Raw genomic sequence first — 24448 nt, forward strand, 5'->3', positions numbered from 1 at the left:
TTTCGCAGTCCATGGTATGCACAAAGCTCTCCTCCAACACCACATTTAAAAGGAGTTGATTTTTCTCTTATCTGCCTTTTTCACTGTCCAACCTTCACATCCATACATAGAGATCGGGAATACCATGGTCTGAATGATCCTGACTTTGGTGTTCACTGATACATCTTTGCATTTGAGGACCTTTTCTAGTTCTCTCACAGCTGCCCTCCCCAGTCCTAGCCTTCTTCTGATTTCTTTTTTTTTTAATCATTAATTTTTATTCAAATTTTCAAAAACAAAACAAAAATAATTAAACAATAAAATAAAATGTTGACTTCCGATTTGTCGCAGATCAGTTATAGGTCTACAATATATAACAAACCTGTCTCTTAAATTATATTACAAAATCACTTTCCTCCAGTAGTTATCTTAATTAATCATCAAATCTCATAAACATTACTTTATTCTTTCCACAAAAAGTCAAAGAGAGGTTTCAATTCCTTGAGAAATATATCTATCAATTTTTCTCCAAATAAACATGTCGATTAATCCATCTCATCAAATCTATTAGGTCCAATAATTTCAATAGCCATTCTTCCATTATCAATGTTAATTCCATCTTCCATCTTCCATCATCCTGTTAAGTCCAGTAATTTCAGTAGCCATTCTTCCATTATCAATATCCCATAATAATCTTGCTGTCATAGCCATAGTCATATAATAAGAGTCTGATGGGAATTTCCTTTATCACAAATATTTCCTTGCCATCAATTCTGAATGTGTTGCTGAAATATTGTTGTAAAGTCATATCTCTGTTCTTCTTTTTTACGAAATGCACTGGCACATCTCTTGAGATTTTTTCCATTGTCACATATCTGGAATTAATTCCATAGATTTTTTCTATGTCAAGCTCCATCACATCATTCCAGTCCAGAAATTTATCCAAGACATTGATAACTTTATCTCTAATATCTTCATTAATTTCTTCAGAGACAACGTTGAATTCCAAACAGTAAATTTTATCTCTAATATCCATAAACTCCAAGTCTTTTTCCAGTTCCACATTTGTTCCAATCTCCAGGGCTTGCATCTTCCCTTTAATTTTTCTTTTTTCATCTTCTAATGTTTGTCCAGTTGTATCTCTGATCTCATCAACCTCCTCTCTCACAAGATCCCCTGTTTCTTTAAGCTCCTGCTTCATTTTGCCAAATTCAATTTTCATCTCCTGTCTACCCTGTCTCAGGGTTTGTTTCGTTATCTCAATCTCATCCATTATTTTCTGAAACATAATTACTTCCAGGATCTCAGCCACTGTCTTGACTGCCATTCGTAAAACCACGAAGAAAAAAAAAACACTTCTTATTCTAGCAACAATTGGGTTAATATTCCAAGCCTGATGACATCACAGTGTAGACAGCACAGCCTGCCTTATCTCTTATATGTTCAGGAATGCAAAACAAATTTAGTTCACAGCATCAAAACAGTTAGTGGCATTGTGAACAAGCAGATTCGTCAAAATGAAATAGACCAAAAAAAATAGTCCCAGACATATAATACTCCAAAGTTCATAAATCAGATTTTTTTTTTCTCCTCGGAATAGAAATCCCTCATCCGTTTATATCTTTAAAATGCACAATTCCAGGCCAGCTTTTTGCAATAATAACAAAGATAAGCTTTTTCAATTTCTTTCCTCCTTAATTTCGTGAATGAAAGAGAAGAGTTATAACTCACCCAGGGATTCTTTATAGCTGATTCATTGACAAATCTCTTTTTGCTGCAACAATTTAAACCAGATGATAAAAATAGAAAGAAGGATGCTTGCCTGTTAAAATCCGTTTTCCTTTAAAGAAAAGATAAACGTGTCGCTTAATCAGTTAGAGCTTGTTTGGAAGTCCGTCCGGCACTGCTGGCTGAACCTTCTCTCATAAACTAATGAAATCCAGTCCTCCCAACAAACACAGGCTTTTGTGGTTAATCTCTACGTTTCTGCCTGCCCGGGAGAAAGTCTTCACCAGTCAAAAAAAAACGTTCTGACTGATTTTAAAACTGAAAAAGCTTCCTCTGAGACGAGAGCTCGTCTCAAAGGCAGGCACAGGCGAAGTCACCTTTCCTGGAAGTCCGCCTTCTTCTGATTTCTTGACTATTGTCTCCATTTCGGTTAATGACTGTGCCGAGGTATTGATAATCCTTGACAAGTTCAATGTCCCCATTGCCAACTTTAAAGTTACATAAATCTTCTGTTGTCATTACTTTAGTCTTTTTGACGTTCAGCTGTAGTCCTGCTTTTGTGCTTTCCTCTTTAACTTTCATCAGCATTCATTTCAAATCATTACTGGTTTCTGCTAAAAGTATGGTATTGTCTGCATATCGCTCCGCATTGGTTGTGTGAATTAGCATTCTGGCCAGTGCAGGTACTTTCAAACTAATCTAAGCAAAAACCGCTTTATCCCTCCTGTCTGAGGAAGCCCACAGTTTGTGAAACTGTTTCTCCAGCCACTGCCCTCTGAAGCTGGAAAAAATTCTGATCCGCTGAAAACTGGATTATCAGTTGCTCCTGTCATCTTTAGTGTTCAAATCCCTGTTCTTGTCTCCTGGGTGTCAAGGGCCAGCTAAAGATCACCCCCACAGCAAGTGGCTCAGGGGTTACGTGCCCTGCCACCTGTGCAGCCGTGGGCAAGCTGCATAGTCCCAAGGAGCCCAGTTGCTTCCCAGCTGGCAGTTGCGGACAAGGAAGGGGCTGGCTTGTGCAGCTGTGGCAAGCTGAGCAGGCCTAGCCAGCTGGGGAGGAGTAGCCTCAGAGGGAGGAAATGGGTAACCCCCTCTGAATACTGCTTACCATGAATCATTTCCATTTTCACCAGGATGTAGCCTCCCACCATCCACCCACCCTGCCCATTTCACGTACTGCTCTCTTACTTACGGCAGGGGTTGGGAACCTATGGCCCTCCAGATCATAGAATCCTAGAATAGTAGAATTGGAAGGGCCCATAAGGCCATTGAGTCCAACCCCCTGCTTGACGCAGGAAATCAACTTAAAGCATACCCGACAAGTGGCTGTCCGGCTGTTTCTGAACTCCAACTCCCATCAGCTCAAGCTATCCTCGTGGCTCCTGGGTGTCAAGGGCCAGCTAAAGATCACCCCCACAGGGAGTGGCTCAGGGGTTACATGCCCTGCCACCTGTGCAGCCATGCAGGGGCGTCACTACCGGGGTGCGGAGGGTGTGGATCGCACCCCGGTGACACCCTGAGGGGGGTGACACCCAGAGCCGAGCCGCCCTGCGCCGTTGCCCAGCAAAGAAGCCGAGAAGCGCTCCAGGTCGGTGCAGCCAACTCCTCCTCGGAGGCGGGCGGGCGAGACGGAAAGCAGGCACCCGCTCGCTGGCGGTGAAGCCAGGATGGGCCCTCCACCACCAGGCTGGAGAGCGTGCGTGCGCGTGGGAGGGCGCGTGCCGGAGGTCCGCACCCCCCCCCGCACTCCCGCTAGTGACGCTGCTGCAGCTGTGGGCAAGCTGCATAGTCCCAAGGAGCCCAGCTGCCCCCCAGCTGGCAGTTGTGGACAAGGAAGGGGCTGGCTTGTGCAGCTGTGGCAAACTGAGCAGGCCCTAGCCAGCTGGGGAGGACTAGCCTCCGACGGAGGCAATAGTAAACCCCCTCTGAATGCCGCTTACCATGAAATTCCTATTGGTAGGGTAGCCATAAGTCGGGATTGACTTGAAGGCAATCCACATTTGAGTAAACATGCATAGCTCTGCACTGCTAATGTGAGAGGCCCTGGAGTGCAACATCTAGCTTGGTACTGTCTGCACGTATTGGCAGCAGCTCTCCAGGATCTCATATAAGTTCTCTCCTGCTGCTCCCTAGAGACGCTGGAGACTGAACTGAGGCCTTTGGCTTGCATGCAAAGGAGGCCCTCTACCTCTGACCCATGACCCTTTCCTCAATAGGTACGCAGGAAGCTGCCTTATCCCAAGTCAGACCATTGGGCCACCTGGCTCAGTACTGTTGACACTGACTGGCAGAGGGTCCCCAAGGTTTCAGGCAGGAGTTCTCCCCCTAGCCCTACCTGAAGGCACCAGATATTGAACGAAGAACCTTTTCCATGCAAAGATGCTCGGCCACTGAGCTGCATCCAAATAGGTAGCATTTTTATAGCACTTTTTGTGTGCTCAAAGCACTTCAGCCACATTATCCCAGTAATCTCTACAACAACCCTGGAAGGTTGCTAAGTATACTTATTCTCCCCAGTTGTGGGGCAGAGGCTGAGAATAGCAGCTCCCTAGTAGCAGAGGAAAGATCACAAGCAGCTCCACACTGCACCTACACCACGTTTTGCTTCTAATACTGTGCAGAATTGCAGGGAAAAGAAATTAGAACTGGATAATGACGACAATGACAACAACAACAATAATAATTTTAATCTCGCCCCTCCTCCCAGGAGCAGCCCAGGGTGGCAAACAAAAACACTAAAAACATCTTAAAAACAAAAATCTTTAAAAATAAATGTTTAAAATATCTTTTTTTAAAAAAAAACCCTAAACAAATTCCAACACAGAAGCAATCTGTTAATGATGGTGATGATGATTATACTAATGAAGATGATGTGAGAAGGAGAAATAGTTTCATCTTCATCAAAAAAGCGTTGGGGTCCCATATGACCCAAAGCAGCCCACTTGGAGCTCCAAATCCAGTCGTCTCACTCAGGCAGGCTCCTGCCATTCGCCACTTGCGTTGGAGCGGCCCCCTTCACCAGTCACTTGACAAGAAAGAGCCAGGCGTGACCTCTCATCATCATATTCTGAGTGGTTTCCCACGGGAGAACAGATGTGGAAAATGTGGTGCTTTTGGCACTGAAAAATCCACTTTTGCAGCCCAGGGAAGATCTGTGGACAGTACCAGATTCCTGCCAACTCCTGTGCATGGACCCTTCCTAGAAAAGTATGTGGATGTTCAACAGGGCCAGGCCTACTACTGGCCAGTGTGAGGCAACCCCCTCAGGCAGCAGATGCAGGGGGGCTCTTCCTCCTGAGCTCCCTGGCCATTCCCCTCTGGCAGAGGCACAGCTGGGTATGCCACACAGCCTGTCCTGGCCCCTCTAAACTAGGCTGCTGTCTTCAGGTGTGGTGGTGGATGCTATGCTATACTCAGCCTCGAAGTCCAAGCAAGCAGCCAGGGGGACAACACCCTTCTGTGCAGCAGAGCAAAATCTCAGTGGGAGAACACTTGCTTGGCATGCAGAAGGTCCCATGCTTAATCCCCCAGGAGAGCTGCTTCCAGTCAGAGTTGACAATACTGAGCTAGATCTGACTTGGTATAAGGCAACTTCCTGAGCTCCTATGTTCCTGCTGCTGCCGCTGTCACTAATTTATTGTTGTTGTTGTTAAAAACAAAACACAGATAATCTGTCTGATTTCTCTAAGTAGCAGAGATGGAGAGAGAGGATGGAAAAGGTGGAAATTAAAAGGGGAAATGATGAGGGAGGGGGGAGCATACTAGGAAAAAAATGTATATTTTTTGAGCGTGTGATCGACTTTGCAGGGCAGGCAGGAGTGGGTGGTTCCCTTTGCAGGGCAGATGCATGTCCTAAGTGGGCACCAATCATAACCATACTTGACAACGCTGCAACTGTTCAAAGCTCATATGCATTATCTCAGCAATCCTGTACAACAACCCCATAAGGTAGGCCAGTCTTATTCTCAACCCCATATTGCAGATGGGGAGGAGGGCTGCAAGAGGGCAACTTGTCTGTGGCCACCTTGCCAGCTGATGCCAGAGGCAAGATTCTAGCCCAGGTTCGTCTGATTTGTGACTCAGTCCCTTAGCAGCCACTGTGCTGTCAGAGGAAGGTGCTCATGTGTCCAGAAAGCCTCTCACTCTGGACCCCTTAGTGTTCTTGCCCCTTTGCAGAGCCATCCGGGCCTATTCAGACTAGAGCACCCTCAAGGGGGCAAATGGGGAAAGGAGGAAGTCTGGATATCAGTGACTGGATCCCCACTCGTCCACTAAGCAGTCTTGGGCGCGCCGCTTCTCTCTCCCCCAGCCCTTCCAAGCCGCCAACCTACCTTGCAGGGTTGGTGTAAGTTTAAAACGAAACCAGGCCTGCAATCTCAACATCAGAAGTGCGGTCTGGAAACGCTGCGTGATTATTTTGCTTGATTTCAAAAACGAGTTACCAGCCCCCCTCCCTTCCCTCACCGTGGGCCCCTCTCCGGGCCCAACACCCCCAAAGGCGCCTGCCCCTCTGGAAACTTTCCCTCCGGCTTCTCCTGCCCCCCTCCAGGGAGAGCGAGCGGCTGCCTTCCTGGGCGCAGAGGGCATCCGCGGCATGCTTTGAGGGATCGCCTGGCGTGCCCCCCTCGCAGCTGAGTCCCCCGGGAGCCCGTTACCTGCATGGTCGGCGTGACAGAGCCTCCTCTGCGGGGCAGGAGAGCGGCGGCGGAGCTCCCTCCCTGCTCGCCCGCCCGGAGCTGGCCCGGAGGTACCCGCGGCAGCAGCGGCAGCCCTGCCCCGGCAGCTGAGCCGAGGCGAGCGAAACCCCTCCCGCCGCCCGCTCGGCGTTAACCTCCTCCGCTCCTCAGCCTCGCAACGCCCACCCGCCCAGGGCGACCAGACCGGCGGGGCGGGGGTGCTTGACTCCTGCGACTCTTTCCTGCGTGGCCAGCTGCTGTCGCAGTGACCAGCGCTTCCCCGCTTCCCTTCCTCCTAACGAGGGCTGCCAACTTCACTTCACCCACCGCGCTCTTGCGCTTTTTAACTGGACGGGGATCAGATAATGCAGAGGGGGGCAGGGCGCGGGACGGGGGCTTCCACTGCGGGGCTCCTCTCCCTTTGCTTAGCTGGACGGGGGCTTAGAATACGTTACCAGGGACAGTTGGGGTGCCCCCCCATCCCCTCTCTTAAGCGACTCTTCAAGGAGGAGAGAGCCCAGCTGAGCCTTCCTTTGCGCCTGTGTTCTCGGACGGACTGAGCCCTGCTTAGCAGCCCGGCACCGCCAGCCCATCCCTGATCCTGCTGGGGACCACCTGAACCCTTACATCTCCAACCACCTTTGCGAGAGCTACGATCCTCTTTCCTTTCAAGAGAGGCCTGGAGAAATGTGCAATTGTTGATTGATTCGGGTTTTTTTACATGATGATGTTGGTTTGAGCTGGGACTTCCTGTTAGGACAACCTGTTCCAACATAGCCCCCGCCAGCACAGTCATATGATGCTGGGGCTGATGAGGGTTGTCGTTCAAAACATCTGGAGGGCACCAGCTTGGGGAAGGCAGACCTAGAGCCTACCTCCTGCCTCTGCCCAAATCCTGGTGCCATCACATCAGTGGCAGAGCCAACCTGCAGGGGGGTTCCAAGAGCCCAGCCCAGGCAAACGTCGTCCCGCTCTTTAAAAAGGGTAAAAAAGAAGATCCGGGGAATTACAGGCTGGTCAGTCTGACTTCAATACCGGGAAAGATATTAGAACGGATAATGAAAGAGTCCATTGGCAACTATCTAGATGACAATGCTGAGATTAGTAGGAGCCAGCATGGGTTTGTCAAGAAAAAATCCTGTCAAACTAATCTCATCTCTTTTTTTGATCGGGTCACTAGCCTAGTAGATGGTGGAAATGCTGTAGATGTCATCTATCTAGATTTCAGCAAAGCGTTTGACAAAGTCCCCCACAACCTTTTGATTAGCAAACTCGTCAAATGCGGACTACATGGAAATACTGTCAGGTGGATTCACAACTGGTTGGAAACCGTACTCAAAGAGTGGTCGTCGGTGGCTCTGCTTCGGACTGGAAGGAGGTTTCAAGTGGAGTGCCACAGGGTTCTGTCCTGGGGCCGATACTCTTCAACATTTTTATCAATGACTTAGATGATGGGGTGGAGGGAAGCCTTATGAAGTTTGCAGATGATACGAAACTGGGAGGGATAGCTAACACAATGGAAGACAGGAATAAAATCCAAAGGGACCTGGATAGACTAGAAAATTGGGCTGAAATTAATAAAATGACATTCAATAAAGACAAATGCAGGATTCTGCATTTAGGCCACAAAAACAAAATGCACGGGTACAGGATGGGAAATACCTGGCTTAGCAGTAGTGCGTGTGAGAAGGACCTTGGAATTGTAGTGGATCGCAAGTTGAACATGACCCAGCAGTGTGATGCTGCGGCAAAAAAGGCAAACGCGGTTTTGGGCTGCATAAACAGAGCTATAGTTTCCAGGTCGAGGGAAGTAATAGTCCCAATATATTCTGCATTGGTCAGGCCTCATCTGGAATACTGCGTTCAGTTCTGGGCGCCTCATTTTAAGAAAGATATAGACAATAAATAAATAAGTTAGAGCGGATCCAGAAGAGGGCGACGAGGATGATAGCCGGTATGGAGAATAAGTCTTATGAGGAAAGGTTGAAGGAACTTGGCATGTTCAGTCTGGTGAAGAGAAGGCTGAGGGGTGACATGATTGCACTCTTTAAGTACCTGAAGGGCTGTCACATAGAGGAGGATACAGATTTGTTCTCTGCTGCCCCAGAGGGTAGGACTAGGTCTAATGGTTTTAAGTTGCAGGAGCGTAGATTCAGATTGGACATTAGAAGGAACTTCTTGACAGTAAGGGCGGTTCGGCAATGGAACCGACTGCCTAGGGAGGTGGTGGGATCCCCTTCACTGGATGTCTTCAAGCAGAGGCTGGACAGCTATCTGCAGGAGATGCTCTAGCTGTGGATTTTCTGCTGTGAGCAGGGGTTGGACTCGATGGCCTACAAGGCCCCTTCCAACCCTAAGATTCTATGATTCTACCTCTAAACGGCCACCAGCATTAAGAGTGAAATTTAATGAGCATCTCCCAATGGCTGGAAATTATAGAGCTGAACCACTTTGGCTGAGCAAACAGTAATACAAAATATCCATAAAATGAATAGATCGATAAGTGGAGGCCTTCATGTACATTTGCAGATGTATATATCTGCCTCAAATACCTTCTCTGAGTTTATGCTGGCGCTCTCACACATTCCTCTGCTCTCACACACACAGACAGTAGCATAGTGGCAAATCCAGAAGTGCAGGGTCCTTTCATGTTAGTCACAGCCATGCCCCCTCCTGTTTTGCTGCTGGCTTGAGAATGAGATCCTTAACGCCTCCTTCCACAACAACAGATATCCCTAGGAGCCGATAAGCATGAAAGAGGAGAGTATTAGCTGCTGAGAAGAGTCTTCTCAATGGCTGTGCTCCAACCCAATCACCAAGCGGTGTGAGACTTCCAGTGGTCCCTGTGCTTACTCAGGGTTTGGTTTCCTTGGAAAGAAGGCCAGCGGAGACTATGGTGTCTTTTAGGATATATGGTTTATTTGCACATAGTCCCAGCCTGAACATAAGATGGAGGGGTTCACAGCATTAAGTCCAATAGATGTTGCTTTTCCATTGGGCTTGTAGGGAGCCCCCCCCCAAGCCATGGTGCAGAAAGCAGGCCTCTCTGGGTGTCTTCCTAGTGCCCAGCTTCTCCGCAAGATGAGACTAAAGGACACAAGCCTCTCCTTGGCTCCAGGATGGGGGTGCCTGCCCCCTGACAAGAGTTCCAACAGCAACAGGATCTCTCTTCGCCACATCCCTTTGGATATGAAAACTGACGATTCAACAAGCCATCACCTCACAGGCTGACTTGGCTAAACTATTAGATTAACAAAGGAAACCTCTGACCAGCAGAGTAGGTTCCTTCTGCTGCAGATGACACTTCCAGGATCAAGGTTGCAGGCTTGAAGGGGACCCAAAGAAACAATCTATCTCAACCCCCAAACCCATAACACTATATTTTCCATGTGTTATCTGATACCCCATTCATCTCCCTACAACCATACTAAGTGCCCCCAAAGCTAGCTTTGACTTCACAAATGGACAAATAGGTAAACGGATTCCAGTCCAGTACACCTTATTCCCATTCCACATTGCTAACATCCACTCTCTCCAATGTGTGCTGAGCTCATAAATAGCTCAGTCTTTCCCCGGGCCCCCTTCAATCAAACAATCATGTCCAAGCCCAGAAAAAACCATCATTACCAACAGGAACCTTAGTCAGTGCTTAGCCAAAATGTAAGATATGTCTCAAGGCTGTCCTGTTTGTTTTCTTGCCAGTTTTTTTTTTTATAGACTCATTTCCGAGCTGGTTCCAATTGAGAAACCAAACTGTCAAATCGTTAACGTTACAAAGCGCCATCAAAGTCACTTTGCTCTGAGTCAGGATGAGTCTCTCTCCCTCTTGTTTGCTTCCTCTCCGCCTTCTGGTTTCTGAGCTGAAGTTCTATTATTCTTTTCATATCTGCCAGCATTTGACAGAGGGGGAGAAAAGGTACAGTTATTTTAGGGGATGCCAACAAAGGGATCCAGGGCTTGCTTGATCTTAAGATGTAGGAAGCTGAGATTAAGTGCCCCACCGGAGACGTTCTGGGATGCTAACTTCAGCTTGCTGGGAACAACATACATATTCACATTTAGATCCTGAACGTCATCGGGACCTGTGATGCAGGAGATCTAGCCTGGTAGCTAAAAAAAGTGGCATTCATGGCTGAGAATGTCTGACTGGGGGAGAGGGTTCCAAAAGGAAATTCTCAGTTCACTTCATGGGGGGTGGGGGAAGGATGTCTTCCTGGAAATTTCAGCCCAGCTCTATGGAAGACTGGAGTGGGGTGAGGTGGGGGCTGGAAACCACTGGGACTGCTGGGGCACAAAACAAGGCACCCAACTGTAGGTGCAGACAGACCCAGTGATAGGTGCAGCCAGAACCAATCACAGGCAGAGCCAGGAATTCTAGTTCTGTCCCCATCGTCTCCCTCCCTGCAGCGTTCTGCAAGGGGCAACTCTGAGACTAAGGGGGAGAAGGATGCTGACAGCCAGGGCCACCCCCTGGACTGGATGCAGGCAAGAATGCAGGCAGGTGGGGGCTGGCTAAGGGCTGAGGGAGATTGGTGGGGGAGTGCCCCATTTGCTCAAATGGACCAGGTTCAAATCCCCACACAGCAATGCAGCAAGCTGGGTGACCTTAGACCAATCACTAACTCTCAGCCTAACCGACCTCAGAGGACTGTTGTGAGGATAAAATGAGAGGAGGACCATATATGCCTCTGGGAGGAATGTCAGGACTAGGGTTGCCAGGTTCAATCCCTGAGACTGATCCTGTATCTTTAGAAGAGAAAGTCAGCCAAGTGCAGGTGTTCTTGCAACCCTGTAATGGGAAAAACCACAAGGTGGAATTCTCCCTTCCCCCTGCACAACTTTTAAAGATACAGAAGACCTCTTGGAGGCCGGGCCTGGCAACCAAGAGGTCTTCTGTATCTTTAAAAGTTGTGCAGAATTCCACCTTGTGTTTTTTCCCATTACAGTGTTGCAAGGACACCTGCACTTGGCTGACTTTCTCTTCTTCTAAAGATACAGGATCAGTCTCAGGCCATGAACCTGGCAACCCTAATACATACACACATAAAACAGCCCTAGAGGGTTCAGGCTATCAGCACCTGCCAACAGTGCTAACCCTTGATGCTGTGGTCTGATTAGTGCATTCTTTGACATGTAAACAGTACCTTCCAAGAGGCAGCTTTTGTTGGGAACAATTAAACATCCACTCCTTACCCTCACCTCATGGTGCTGAGGCTGCTCAGGATCTCTCTGCCCTCCTCCCAGTTTTATTTACTTATCCATTCGCAGTCACATCTGGTTTGGCCCTAACATGCACTGGGTTTGAACTAGACTGAGTTAGTTGCACTTAGTTGTTACAGAAATCACTGAGACTCAAATTAGGACTAACTTGTCCTGTTGATTTCAACAGTATCTAAGCCTCATTGACTTATTTATTTACCATATTTATAGTCTGCTCTTCATCTGGAGGTCCAAGGGCAGAAGCAACATAAACTTGACAACCAAAATATTATACAATAATAATAAAACCAGCTAATCTAAATCCTATGCAAATAAAACAGCAGCAGCAATAAAAATGCACTCCAATGTAACCCATCCTTCACCAAATGCCTAAGCAGAGAGGTGCATCTTCACCCAACCAAGAAATGATAACAATGTCATAGTGAGACACACTTCAGTGGGGAGGTCATTCCAGAGGCTTGGGGCCACCACCAAGAAAGCCCACCCATGGCTCCTCGCCCTACAGATCCTACTCGGTGTGGGGACCACTAACAGGGTTTCTCGGGCCATACTGAACATGTTCTTTCAGATGCTTGGGACCTTAACTCTGGCTCACAAGTCAATAGGCGACCTGTGTAGTTGTTTCAAAATTGGTGGAAGTCGCTCCAGGCACCCACCAGGAGTCTGGCTGCTGCATTTTGCACTAGTTGCAACTTCCCAACCATTTTCAAAGGAAGCTCCATATAGAGCACATTGCAGTAGTCCAGCCTGAAAGTTACCAGGGTGTAGATAACTGTGGCCAAGTTTCCTCTGTGCAGAAATGGTCGCAGTTGGTGCACCAACCGAAATTGGGCACAGGCAGCCTTCATAGAATCATAGAATCATAGAGTTGGAAGGGGCCTTGTAGGCCATCGAGTCCAACCCCTGCTCACAGCAGAAAATCCACAGCTAGAGCATCTCCTGCAGATAGCTGTCCAGCCTCTGCTTGAAGACATCCAGCGAAGGGGATCCCACCACCTCCCTAGGCAGTCGGTTCCATTGCTGAACTGCCCTTACTGTCAAGAAGTTCCTACTAATGTCCAATCTGAATCTACACGCCTGCAACTTAAAACCATTAGACCTAGTCCTACCCTCTGGGGCAGCAGAGAACAAATCTGTACCCTCCTCTATGTGACAGCCCTTCAGGTACTTAAAGAGTGCAATCATGTCACCCCTCAGCCTTCTCTTCACCAGACTGAACATGCCAAGTTCCTTCAACCTTTCCTCATAAGACTTGTTCTCCATACCGGCTATCATCCTCATCGCCCTCTTCTGAACCCGCTCTAACTTGTCTATATCTTTCTTAAAATGAGGCGCCCAGAACTGAATGCAGTATTCCAGATGAGGCCTGACTAATGCAGAATATATTGGGACTATTACTTTCCTCGACCTGGAAACTATAGCTCTGTTTATGCAGCCCAAAACCGCGTTTGCCTTTTTTGCCGCAGCATCACACTGCTGGGTCATGTTCAACTTGCGATCCACTACAATTCCAAGGTCCTTCTCACATGCACTACTGCTAAGCCGGGTATTTCCCATCCTGTACCCGTGCATTTTGTTTTTGTGGCCTAAATGCAGAATCCTGCATTTGTCTTTATTGAATGTCATTTTATTAATTTCAGCCCAATTTTCTAGTCTATCCAGGTCCCTTTGGATTTTATTCCTGTCTTCCATTGTGTTAGCTATCCCTCCCAGTTTCGTATCATCTGCAAACTTCATAAGGCTTCCCTCCACCCCATCATCTAAGTCATTGATAAAAATGTTGAAGAGTATCGGCCCCAGGACAGAACCCTGTGGCACTCCACTCGAAACCTCCTTCCAGTCCGAAGCAGAGCCACCGACGACCACTCTTTGAGTACGGTTTCCAACCAGGTGTGAATCCACCTGACAGTATTTCCATGTAGTCCGCATTTGACGAGTTTGCTAATCAAAAGGTTGTGGGGGACTTTGTCAAACGCTTTGCTGAAATCTAGATAGATGACATCTACAGCATTTCCACCATCTACTAGGCTAGTGACCCGATCAAAAAAAGAGATGAGATTAGTTTGACAGGATTTTTTCTTGACAAACCCATGCTGGCTCCTACTAATCACAGCATTGTCATCTAGATAGTTGCCAATGGACTCTTTTATTATCTGTTCTAATATCTTTCCCGGTATTGAAGTCAGACTGACTGGCCTGTAATTCTCCGGATCTTCTTTTTTACCCTTTTTAAAGAGCGGGATGACGTTTGCCCGTCTCCAATCCTCCGGCACCTCTCCCGTTCTCCAGGATTTCTCAAAGATGATGGCAAGAGGTTCCGAGAGTACATCAGCAAGTTCCTTCAATACTCTGGGATGCAGTTCATCAGGCCCTGGAGATTTGAACTCATTAGGTTAACTAGGTATTTCCTGACTATCTCCTTATCAATCTTGAACTGCAATCCCGACCCCTTACTGAGATTACTACTGATGCAAGGTTGCACACTGTTCCCTTTTTGGGAGAAAACGGAGGCAAAATAGGCGTTGAGCAGTTCTGCCTTTTCCTTGTTATCTGTCAACATTTTGCCATCTTCATTGAGCAGCAGTCCCACCATTTCCTTGGTCTTTCTCTTGCTTCGAACATATCTGAAAAACCCTTTTTTGTTGTTCCTCGCTTCCCTCGCCAGCCTCAGCTCATTCTGGGTTTTAGCTTTCCTTACGCTATTCCTGCAAGCCCGAGCCGCTCGTCGGTACTCTTCCTTGGTGATGCATCCTTCCTTCCATTCTTTATACATGCTCTTTTTTACTTTTACCTCCTCCACCAGTCTTCCGTGTAGCCACATTGGCTTTTTCTGATGTCTTCCGTTTTTCTTCCTCTTTGGAATTGTTAACTGAGGCCACGTGTGCTTCAAGTGACAATAATGTCTCAATGAGTGTCCCGCCACTGGAAAAAAAAAACCCTAAACACCAATTCCTTCAGAAGGAGTGCAACCCAGTCTAGAGCAGGTTGACCTACCTATTCCTGGACCTGAGAACTGTCCACCCACAGAAACTCTTTCTTGTCTAGATTCAGCTTCAATTTATTGCCCCACTTCCAGCCCATTACCACCTCCAGGCACCAGCTCATCACCTGCACTGCCTCTTCTGATTCAGATTCAGAGAAATAGAGCTGGGCTTCATCCACATATTGGTGACACCTCAGTCCAAATCTCCTGATGACAGCTCCCAACAGCTTCATACAGATATTAAACAGCATGGGAGGAAAGACTGAACCTTGTGGAAACTTGCAAGTCGATTCCCACAGGCTGAGCAGAAACCACCCCTGGAAATAAGATTGGAACCAGTGCAATGCAATGCCTTTAGGATACTGTGGTCAATGGTACCAAAAACCACAGAGAGATCATTTTTTAAAAAAATGGTTGCACTTCCCCTGTCCCTTTCCTGATAAAGGTTTTCAATAGGGGTAGCCAAGGCAGTTTCAGTACCAAACCCAGGCCTGAAGTTGGATTGAAATGTATCCAGATATTCAGCTTCCTCAAGCATGTCTGAAGTTGTACTACTGACCCCCCCTGAGCAACTTGCCCCAAAAGGGGATATTCATGACTGGGTAATTAACACTTCTAGGTTCTGGGAAGCCCTCTTAAGGCAGGAGCGCACCTTCAATAGTCTAGACTTGGGCTGCATACAAATCATATATTTAAAGCACATTATATCCCCCCCCCAAGAACTTTGGGAACTGTAGTTTTCCCCTCTCAGAGCTACCATTCCCAGCACCCTTAATAAATTACAGTTCCGAGGATTCTTGGGGTAAAATATTGTGCTTTAAAATGCTTTGAATGTATGGTCCATTCTGACTTTGAAAACTCAGCACACACCAGCAAGATCAGCGTCACATTAAAACTGTCCCACTGATTAACACTGAGATGAAAACATCTGAGGGTACACGTGTGTGGAATATACAGGGCCTAGATATTTTAGGATTTTCATTCTGGTATCTCCTGTTTGCTCCTCCACAATCAGAAAGGATAATTCTGCTGATCTCTGGGGCAGGGGTGATTGTCTAGTGGTAAATTTCTGAAGGGCAGGTGCTCTCTGTGGCAACCCCCAAACCACACCCCTTCTAAGACGATGCAACAAAAATGATTTTTTTATATATATTATGGCTTCAATACCAAGCTCGAATTTCTCTCACTCCCACTTTATGTAACATCTGTTCATATGAAGAGTTCTTGTTGGACTCAAAAACTTGCTCACAGTTTTGTGACATTTAGGTTTGTCATGATAAAGGGGCTTTGGAATTTTATGAAATAAAATTGGCAGCTGAGCCCTAACCCATTCCTACTAATATCACATGCCTCTTTCTCCGCTGAACTCATTTATTTGGTGGGATTCTCTCTCGGAAATGTATCTGTCATGCAGAAGATTGGCAAACAGCACCCTGGGTGATGACGTCCTTTTCCCTGCTGCGAAATAAGCACTTTGTCCCTGTCCGTCTCGGCTCCACCAATGCAGAAGCTCTCTAGTGGTATTGTTCTTTCCAGAAGGACTGCGAGGGTCCATTTGACACTGATGGATAACAGAGTGGGCAGCTGTGCCGTTGGCCACATCCACACGGCCCTTTGTCATATAAATAATGCTTGATGTTTATATTGCATTTGAGGATGTTCCAGCAATAGGAGAGTAATGCTGACCTACCTTGCAGAGTTGATTTAAGGAGTGGAATGGGGAACCCCAGGCCTCTCCATCTGGCCCTTGAGATTCTCCCCAACCCACACCCACCAGCAGCCCCCTTGAGTGCTTTTGCCTGCCTGGGATGAGCTCTTCAACTCCCATCATGCTTCTTGCTTGCCCAGATGGAGGACAGAGGGGGATGGGCGAGGGCGAGGAAACTAGTTTACAGTTGTACAAAGGTAAAATTGACATCTTTTGCTCTGCCTGTTTTTTGCCTCTGGCCCCTGCCCACCACTGGCTTGTGGCCCCCAGAAGGTTGCCTGGAAGGGAATGCGGCCCTTAGGCTGAAAAGGGTTCCCCATCTTGGATGAGAGAAAGAGAGAACGTTCCCCCTGTCCTCTTTCTCTGTGCCACTCATGATTGTCTATGGCTGTGAACACAACGGTCGCTTACAGCAAAACGTTTCCATCAGCCACACCTGGAGGGGGAACGGGTTGATCTACCGATCAGTTGTGAAATCTCTTTGAAGCTGACATAAAAAACAACACTCAAGCTGCTCCCACCAGGTTTTACAGTAAAAAGAGGTGGCAGGTTGACTAGCGTCATGTGCCCCCATTTTCAGGAGAGAGAGGTAGAGATGCAGTGGAACTGGTAGAACAGGGAGTGTGTTTCTACCCTTCATCATATCCCCATTTAGCTGTCTCCCCCTCCCCCCACTACTGAAACCCCAGCAACCAAATGCATTACACTTTCCACACAGGAAAGGCTGTCCCTACAAAAATGGGCATAGACTCCTCCTTGCTTTCACCCTGTGGTTTTGAAGGGGACACATATGAAATCGCTATGAATAGACAATTCATATCTGGCAGCCTTACCACATTTATTTGGACTCTGGGATCTAATTATAATTACAGCGCATCTCCCTCTGTCTCCCTCTCTCTTCACCACCCAGAAGCAGCTCTCTGATTTTGCTGATGGAGCACAGATGGAAATCTCTGTGAGGAATGAATTCCTGGTCAACATCCCAGCAGCGGAGCAACACTTTTATTTGGGTGTTGAATAAAGAGAGATAATTAAGGGGACCCTAGTTCCACCTCTGGTTTGCTCTCCAAACTTTCCTTGGAAGGGCTCCTCTAAACCAGCAATGCTTCCATATTCAGAGAGCAACTGCTAAAAGTTCATCAGCGTACAACAGCTTTCTGCAACCTGGTGCTCTTTGTATATTTTGGACTGCTACTCCCATCAGCCCTGACATCACATGCCTATGCTGGTTGGGGCTGATGGGAGTTGTAGTTCAGAATATCTGGAGGGCACCAGGTTGGGGAAGGCTGCTATACATAGTGGGAAACAGGGCCAGCCTATTCAAATGGCAACCTACTGGGAAGTTCTGCGCAAGCCCACCTGAAATGAACAGGAGGTGCAGAATAGCACCACACTCCTGTACTTTGATTTGTTGCAGGTCCTCTCCAAGATTGCCACACTTTAGTCTGGCAAACTATAGACAGTCTAGACATTTACCCTGTGGGTGGCAATGAGTGTGGCATCAAAAGTGGGGTGTTGGGGGGGGAAATAATATAATCCATGGGTTACTTAATTTTATTTTAATTATTTGATATGGAATTTGATATGGAATTGACAAACAGGTCGCTAATGCTGAATGATAATCAAGGCTCATATGGCCCAACAAAGCAATTCCATTTTCCAAACAGGAATGACAAACTGAAAGGGGATCCCGGAAATTACAGGCCATTTAGCTTAACTTCTGTCCCTGGAAAACTGGTAGAAAGTATTATTAAAGCTAGATTAACTAAGCACATAGAAGAAAAAGCTTTGCTGAAGCAGAGCCAGCATGGCTTCTGCAAGGGAAAGTCCTGTCTCAGTAACGTATTCAAATTCTTTGAGAGTGTCAACAAGCATATAGATAGTGGTGATCCAGTGGACATAGTGTACTTAGACTTTCAAAAAGCATTTGACAAGATACCTCACCAAAGACTTCTGAGGAAGCTTAGCAGTCATGGAATAAGAGGAGAGGTCCTCTTGTGGATAAGGAATTGGTTAAGAAGCAGAAAGCAGAGAGTAGGAATAAACGGACAGTTCTTCCAGTGGAGGGCTGTAGAAAGTGGAGTCCCTCAAGGATCAGTATTGGGACCTGTACTTTTCAACTTGTTCATTAATGACCTAGAATTAGGAGTGAGCAGTGAAGTGGCCAAGTTTGCTGACGACACTAAATTGTTCAGGATTGTTAAAACAAAAAGGGATTGCGAAGAACTCCAAAAAGACCTCTCCAAACTGAGTGAATGGGCGGAAAAATGGCAAATGCAATTCAATATAAACAAGTGTAAAATTATGCATATTGGAGCAAAACATCTGAATTTCACATATACGCTCATGGGGTCTGAACTGGCGGTGACCGACCAGGAGAGAGACCTCGGGGTTGTAGTGGACAGCACGATGAAAATGTCGACCCAGTGTGCGGCAGCTGTGAAAAAGGCAAATTCCATGCTAGCAATAATTAGGAAAGGTATTGAAAATAAAACAGCCGATATCATAATGCCGTTGTATAAATCTATAGTGCGGCCGCATTTGGAATACTGTGTACAGTTCTGGTCGCCTCATCTCAAAAAGGATATTATAGAGTTGGAAAAGGTTCAGAAGAGGGCAACCAGAATGATCAAGGGGATGGAGCGACTCCCTTACGAGGAAAGGTTGCAGCATTTGGGGCTTTTTAGTTTAGAGAAAAGGCGGGTCAGAGGAGACATGATAGAAGTGGATAAAATTATGCATGGCATTGAGAAAGTGGATAGAGAAAAGTTCTTCTCCCTCTTTCATAGTACTAGAACTCGTGGACATCCAAAGAAGCTGAATGTTGGAAGATTCAGGACAGACAAAAGGAAGCACTTCTTTACTCAGCGCATAGTTAAACTATGGAATTTGCTCCCACAAGATGCAGTAATGGCCACCAGCTTGGATGGCTTTAAAAGAAGATTAGACAAATTCATGGAGGACAGGGCTATCAATGGCTACCAGCAGAGCTCATACAACTCCATGGTACACCCCAGAGCGATGAAGCAAGATAGGAGGCGGCTTGAGCGGAGGTGGAGGCGAACTCCCGACGGATGCAATTATGCACTGGTAAGTGCCTCTACTAAGTTGTACTTAGGAGCGGTGAGGGTGGCGAAAAAACAATATTTTGCTGCCACTATTAAGTCATCTCTTTGCCGACCAGTGGAGCTCTTTAGAGTTGTCCAAGGGCTACTTTATTCAGGCCCTAAGGACTCGATAGTATCATCAGTAGCCCGCTGTAATGAGTTTGCTGGGCACTTCCAGAATAAGATCCTATGCATCCGCTGGGACTTAGACTCCCAGTTTATAACAGTTGATCCGAATTAGGTGTCCGGAGCACAGTCCTGTCATGTTTTATTGGATGAGTTTCAGTTGGTTCAGCTCGAGGACGTGGAGAAGGTGCTTGGACAGGTCCGTGCAACCACTTCTGTTCTAGATCCTTGCCCCTCTTGGCTTATAAAAACTAGCAGGGATGGAACAGCTGTCTGGGCCAGGGAAGTGATAAACGCCTCTTTACGAGAGGGAGTGGTCCCTAGATGTCTGAAAGAGGCAGTAGTGAGACCACTCCTGAAAAAATCCTCCTTGGACCCCGAAAATCTTAATAGTTATAGACCAGTCGCGAATGTTCCATTCCTGGGCAAGATCTTGGAACGAGTGGTTGCTGGCCAGCTCCAGGTGCTATTGGATGAAACCGATTATCTAGATCCATTTCAATCGGGTTTTAGGCCCGGTTTCGGTACTGAGACAGCCTTGGTCGCCCTGTACGATGACCTATGTCGGGAGAGGGATGCAGGGAGTGTTACTCTGTTGATTCTCCTTGATCTCTCAGCGGCTTTTGATACCATCGACCATGGTATCCTTCTGGAGAGGCTCGTGGAGTTGGGAGTTGGGGGCACAGCTTGGCAGTGGTTCCGCTCCTACTTGGCGGGTCGTCTCCAGAAAGTAGTGCTTGGGGAACATTGCTCGACACCGTGGGCTCTCCAATGTGGAGTCCTGCAGGGGTCGGTTTTGTCTCCCATGCTTTTTAACATCTACATGAAGCCGCTGGGTGCGGTCATCATGAGTTTTGGAGTGCGCTGCCATCAGTACGCTGATGACACGCAGCTCTACTTCTCCTTTTCATCCTCTTCAGGTGAGGCTGACAATGTCCTGAACCGTTGCCTGGCTGCGATAATGGACTGGATGAGAGCTAATAAACTGAGGGTCAATCCAGACAAGACTGAGATGCTGGTGGTGGGGGGTTTCTCTGATCAGATGGTGGATATTCACCCTGTTCTGGACGGGGTTACACTCCCCCTGAAGGAGCGGGTTCGTAGTTTGGGAGTATTTTTAGACCCTTCCCTGTCACTCAAGGCTCAAGTAGCCTCGGTGGCACGGAATGCGTTCTACCAACTTCGATTGGTAGCCCAGCTACGTCCATATCTGGACAGGGAGGACCTCACCTCAGTTGTCCATGCTCTGGTAACCTCTCGACTGGATTACTGCAATGCGCTCTACGTAAGGCTGCCTTTAAAGATGGTTCGGAAGCTACAGCTTGTGCAGAATGCGGTGGCCAGACTGATTACGAGGACCAGGCGGTCTGAACATATAACACCTGTTCTGGCCCGCTTGCACTGGCTACCAATATGTTTCCGGGCCAAATTTAAAGTGCTGGTTTTAACCTATAAAGCCTTATACGGTGCAGGACCACAATACCTGCTGGAACGCCTCTCCCGATATGAACCTGCCCGTACACTACGATCAACATCGAAGGCCCTCCTCCGAGTTCTGACTCATAGGGAAGCTCGGAGGATGGTAACAAGAACTAGGGCCTTCTCAGTGGTGGCCCCCGAACTGTGGAATAGTCTTCCCGATGAGGTGCACTTGGCGCCGACGTTGTTATCTTTTCAGCGCCAAGTTAAAACCTTCCTCTTTTCTCAGGCATTTTAGTCTTTTAAGTATGTTTTAATTGATTTTAGATCTGTGGATTTTTACTTCGTGTTCCTCGCACTGAATTATAGGATTTTATTTTATATATTTATATTTTTTCTGTTGTACACTGCCCAGAGAGCTATGCTAGTTGGGTGGTATAGAAATTCAATAAATAATAATAATAATGATGATGGCTGTGCTGTGCCACCCTAGTCAGAGGCAGCATGCTTCTGAAAACCAGTTGCCGGAAGCCTCAGGAGGGGAGAGTGTTCTTGCACTCGGGTCCTGCTTGCGGGCTTCCCCCAGGCACCTGGTTGGCCACTGTGAGAACAGGATGCTGGACTAGATGGGCCACTGGCCTGATCCAGCAGGCTCTTCTTATGTTCTTATGTTCTTAACTCCGCAGGTTCTATTTCGATAAAATAAGTTGTCCTTAAATTTGCTCTTGGATTACTTCCTGATGCTCTTCACTGGCTGCAGAATTCCTTTTCTTTTGGAAATGCATTGGCCAGGATCCCACACTGCAGCCTTACATGTTTGCTCAAAAGTAAGCCTCACTGTGTTCCATGGGCGTTACTCTCTAGTACAGGTGTGGGAGACCTTTGGCCCTCCAGAGGTTGCTGAAGTACTACTCCCATCACCCCTGGCCATTGGCCACACCTGCTGGAGTTGTAGTTCAGTAACATTTGGAAGGCCAAAGATTCCCCACACTTAACTCATTGAACTCAGCAGGTCTTAGTTCTTTCTCATTGAACATGCATAGGATTGGGCTGGAAAGCCCCCACAATTTATTTATTATTTAAGGTGCATCATGACTCTTTTTGCTGCAACAGACACACACAGCTATCCCTCTTGAAATTGTTCAAAAAATAATAATAATTAGCCACTATAGCAACCCTTGCCAACCTGCTGCCCTCCAGATATCTGTGCTGCTGGGTGGGACTAATGAGAGTTGTAGTCTAAAACAACATCCTGAGGGTACCAGGATGGAGAAGGATATCCCATAATAACCACAACTGCCCACAACAAATCTGGCATATTTAAATACCATCACCTTTTCATTTATAGGAATTAACAGCCAATTCAAATCCAGCTGTCTAACCATCTGGAGAGATAAAATGATGTCGTGTTTCTGATTTGACAGGTGTTACATTTTCAGCTGAACTATTTTTGTCCTTCTATGCTGGCCCAGCCCTGATGCCTAATTTATTCTCTTCCTAGTCTTTGATGGTGCATTTTTTTTCTTGACAGCTTTTGAACTGCTTTAGTTTTGTGATAATGGTAATAATTCAGCCCAGCATGTGGGCACATGTGATCACTGAGCACCCAAGGAGTCCCATTGTGTTCAGTTTACTTGAAGAACGTGGTCCTGCTGCAGAAGCGACCAGCACATCCCCACAAGATTGAAATGTCTCGTTACCAGAGAACAGGGCAGCTGGTACTGCCTGGGTGATACGATACCCTGCAACATTGCACAGATGAAAATAGGCACATGCTTGCAACAGTCCTGCCCTCATATCAAAGATCTATTACCAATCTAAGATCTAAGCCCCTTCACCTCATTGCACATTGCTAAAGGCTCTACTCCAGTCCTCCCCAGTGCATCACCCATACAGTGTCCACACCCATATGGTGTCTCCACTCTGACCCCCTTCCCCAACCTACAAAGGGAGAAAAAGCCATTCAAAAGCCAAAGTATGGCTCCAAACAGCAGTTTGGCATCTGGCTGCTATTTTGATCATGAAGTTGATACTTGCTGCTGCCACCAGTCACTCATCCTGTCCCCTGAATATGTTTTCCCAGTGGGCAGCCACTTTTGGGTGGGAGAGTTGGCCCAGTACTCAGTGCCAATCCACAGGCGATGGCTGCCATCTTGAATTCTTCCAGATGAAATGGCCAACATTGGAGACTCTGTGTTGGTGGCTGCGTCCTATGGATAATTTTTAAAAAATGATTGGGACACCACCTTTCCATTTCAAAGGAATACTAAGGCAGTTTAAAGAACAATAAAAACACTACACCATGTAACAAAATACAATAATAAAAGCCATGTCAAGAAAACATTGGTAAAACATCAGTATCAAATACAGTAACCAGCAATTCCAGGAACCAGTACTGGCAGTTAAGGAAAAGCTTGGATTAATGTTTTAGTTGCTAGCACAAATATCCATCATTCAGTGCCCATCTGACCTCTGATGTGTGTGGGTGTGTGTAGGGGGAAGTAGATCATTCCAGAAGTTAGGAGCCACCACGGACAAAGCCCTTCTCTGCAGCACTATGAGGTAGGTAACTTCAGGTTGTGATAGGGTCAACTGGGCCGCCTCTGCAGATCACAGTGACCTGAATAGTCTATATCGGAGAAGGCTGAAATTTAATGGAAGAGGAAGTGATCTGAGGTAATCTGGGCGGGATACTAATTTGGGGTGGGTGCAAATGAAATATATTGGGGTTGAACCAGGTGGATTATTAATTGCAAGAAAATGTACTGCCTTTCACAGTTTCTTGGGCAAGTCTCTCAGCCGCACTAATTCTGTGAAATGAGTCAAGCATCACTCCAGCCTGGGGCAGTGTTTTTCAACCATTGGTCTGGTTTTTGTGTGTTTTACTAGGGGCTCCAACCCTGGTTGCTTTGCTTGCCAGCCCCACCTGCTGTTGCCAGAGCTCCCCCTCCCTCTCCCATGGGTCACCAGTGCCCCCCTTCTGTCACCTCCCATAGGTCACCAGCCCTCCCCCCCGCAGGTCACCAGCCAGCCCTCCTTCCCTCTCTCCCATGGTCACCAGCTAGTTCTCTCTCACTCACTCGCTCGTCACAGCCTCAGTCGCTGCTGCCGCCACTAGACACCTCAGGTGCCACTGCTGGGTGCCTCTAGCGAGTGGCACTGCCCTTGCCACCCCGCCTCACAGCATCACGCTGCATGTGAACACCTGCACAGAAGTAGTGTGTAGTGTGATGCTTACAAAAATATTATATAGGAAGAAGAAATAAATAATAGCCTGAAAACACCCCCTCAGCAGTTATTTTCTCAAAAGGCCCTTGCTCAAAATTCCAAATGTGGCCCTGGGTCCAAAATGTTGGGGACCCTGCTCTGTTCTTTCACTTGTGTGCTATATACATTTCCCCTGCAATAACTTCCCCTGCTGTCCACCAGGTTAAAAGTAAGAATGGTGTTTAATCAAAGAACAAAGGTATATGGGCAAAACGCATCTAGTCTGGAGATATAT

General features: G+C 47.1%; 1 protein-coding gene across 2 annotated transcripts in view; it reads right to left on the reverse strand.

Annotated features, from left to right (window-relative positions):
* Positions 1 to 6616, reverse strand: part of KCNIP3 (potassium voltage-gated channel interacting protein 3) — a 142154-nt gene extending 135538 nt beyond the window's left edge. The window contains exon 1 of one of the 2 annotated variants that reach the window (XM_061593460.1): positions 6363 to 6616. Coding sequence is in view for 1 of the 2 variants with exons in the window: in XM_061593459.1 (XP_061449443.1) it covers positions 6363 to 6368 (6 nt within the window). In the remaining variant the exon portion in view is untranslated. The remainder of the gene's footprint in view (positions 1 to 6362) is intronic. The other variant, XM_061593459.1, reaches the window with a different exon arrangement.
* Between the last annotated feature and the right edge of the window lie 17832 nt (positions 6617 to 24448).

This window comes from Rhineura floridana, chromosome 12 (assembly GCF_030035675.1).
Source record: "Rhineura floridana isolate rRhiFlo1 chromosome 12, rRhiFlo1.hap2, whole genome shotgun sequence".
Lineage (NCBI taxonomy): Eukaryota > Metazoa > Chordata > Lepidosauria > Squamata > Rhineuridae > Rhineura > Rhineura floridana.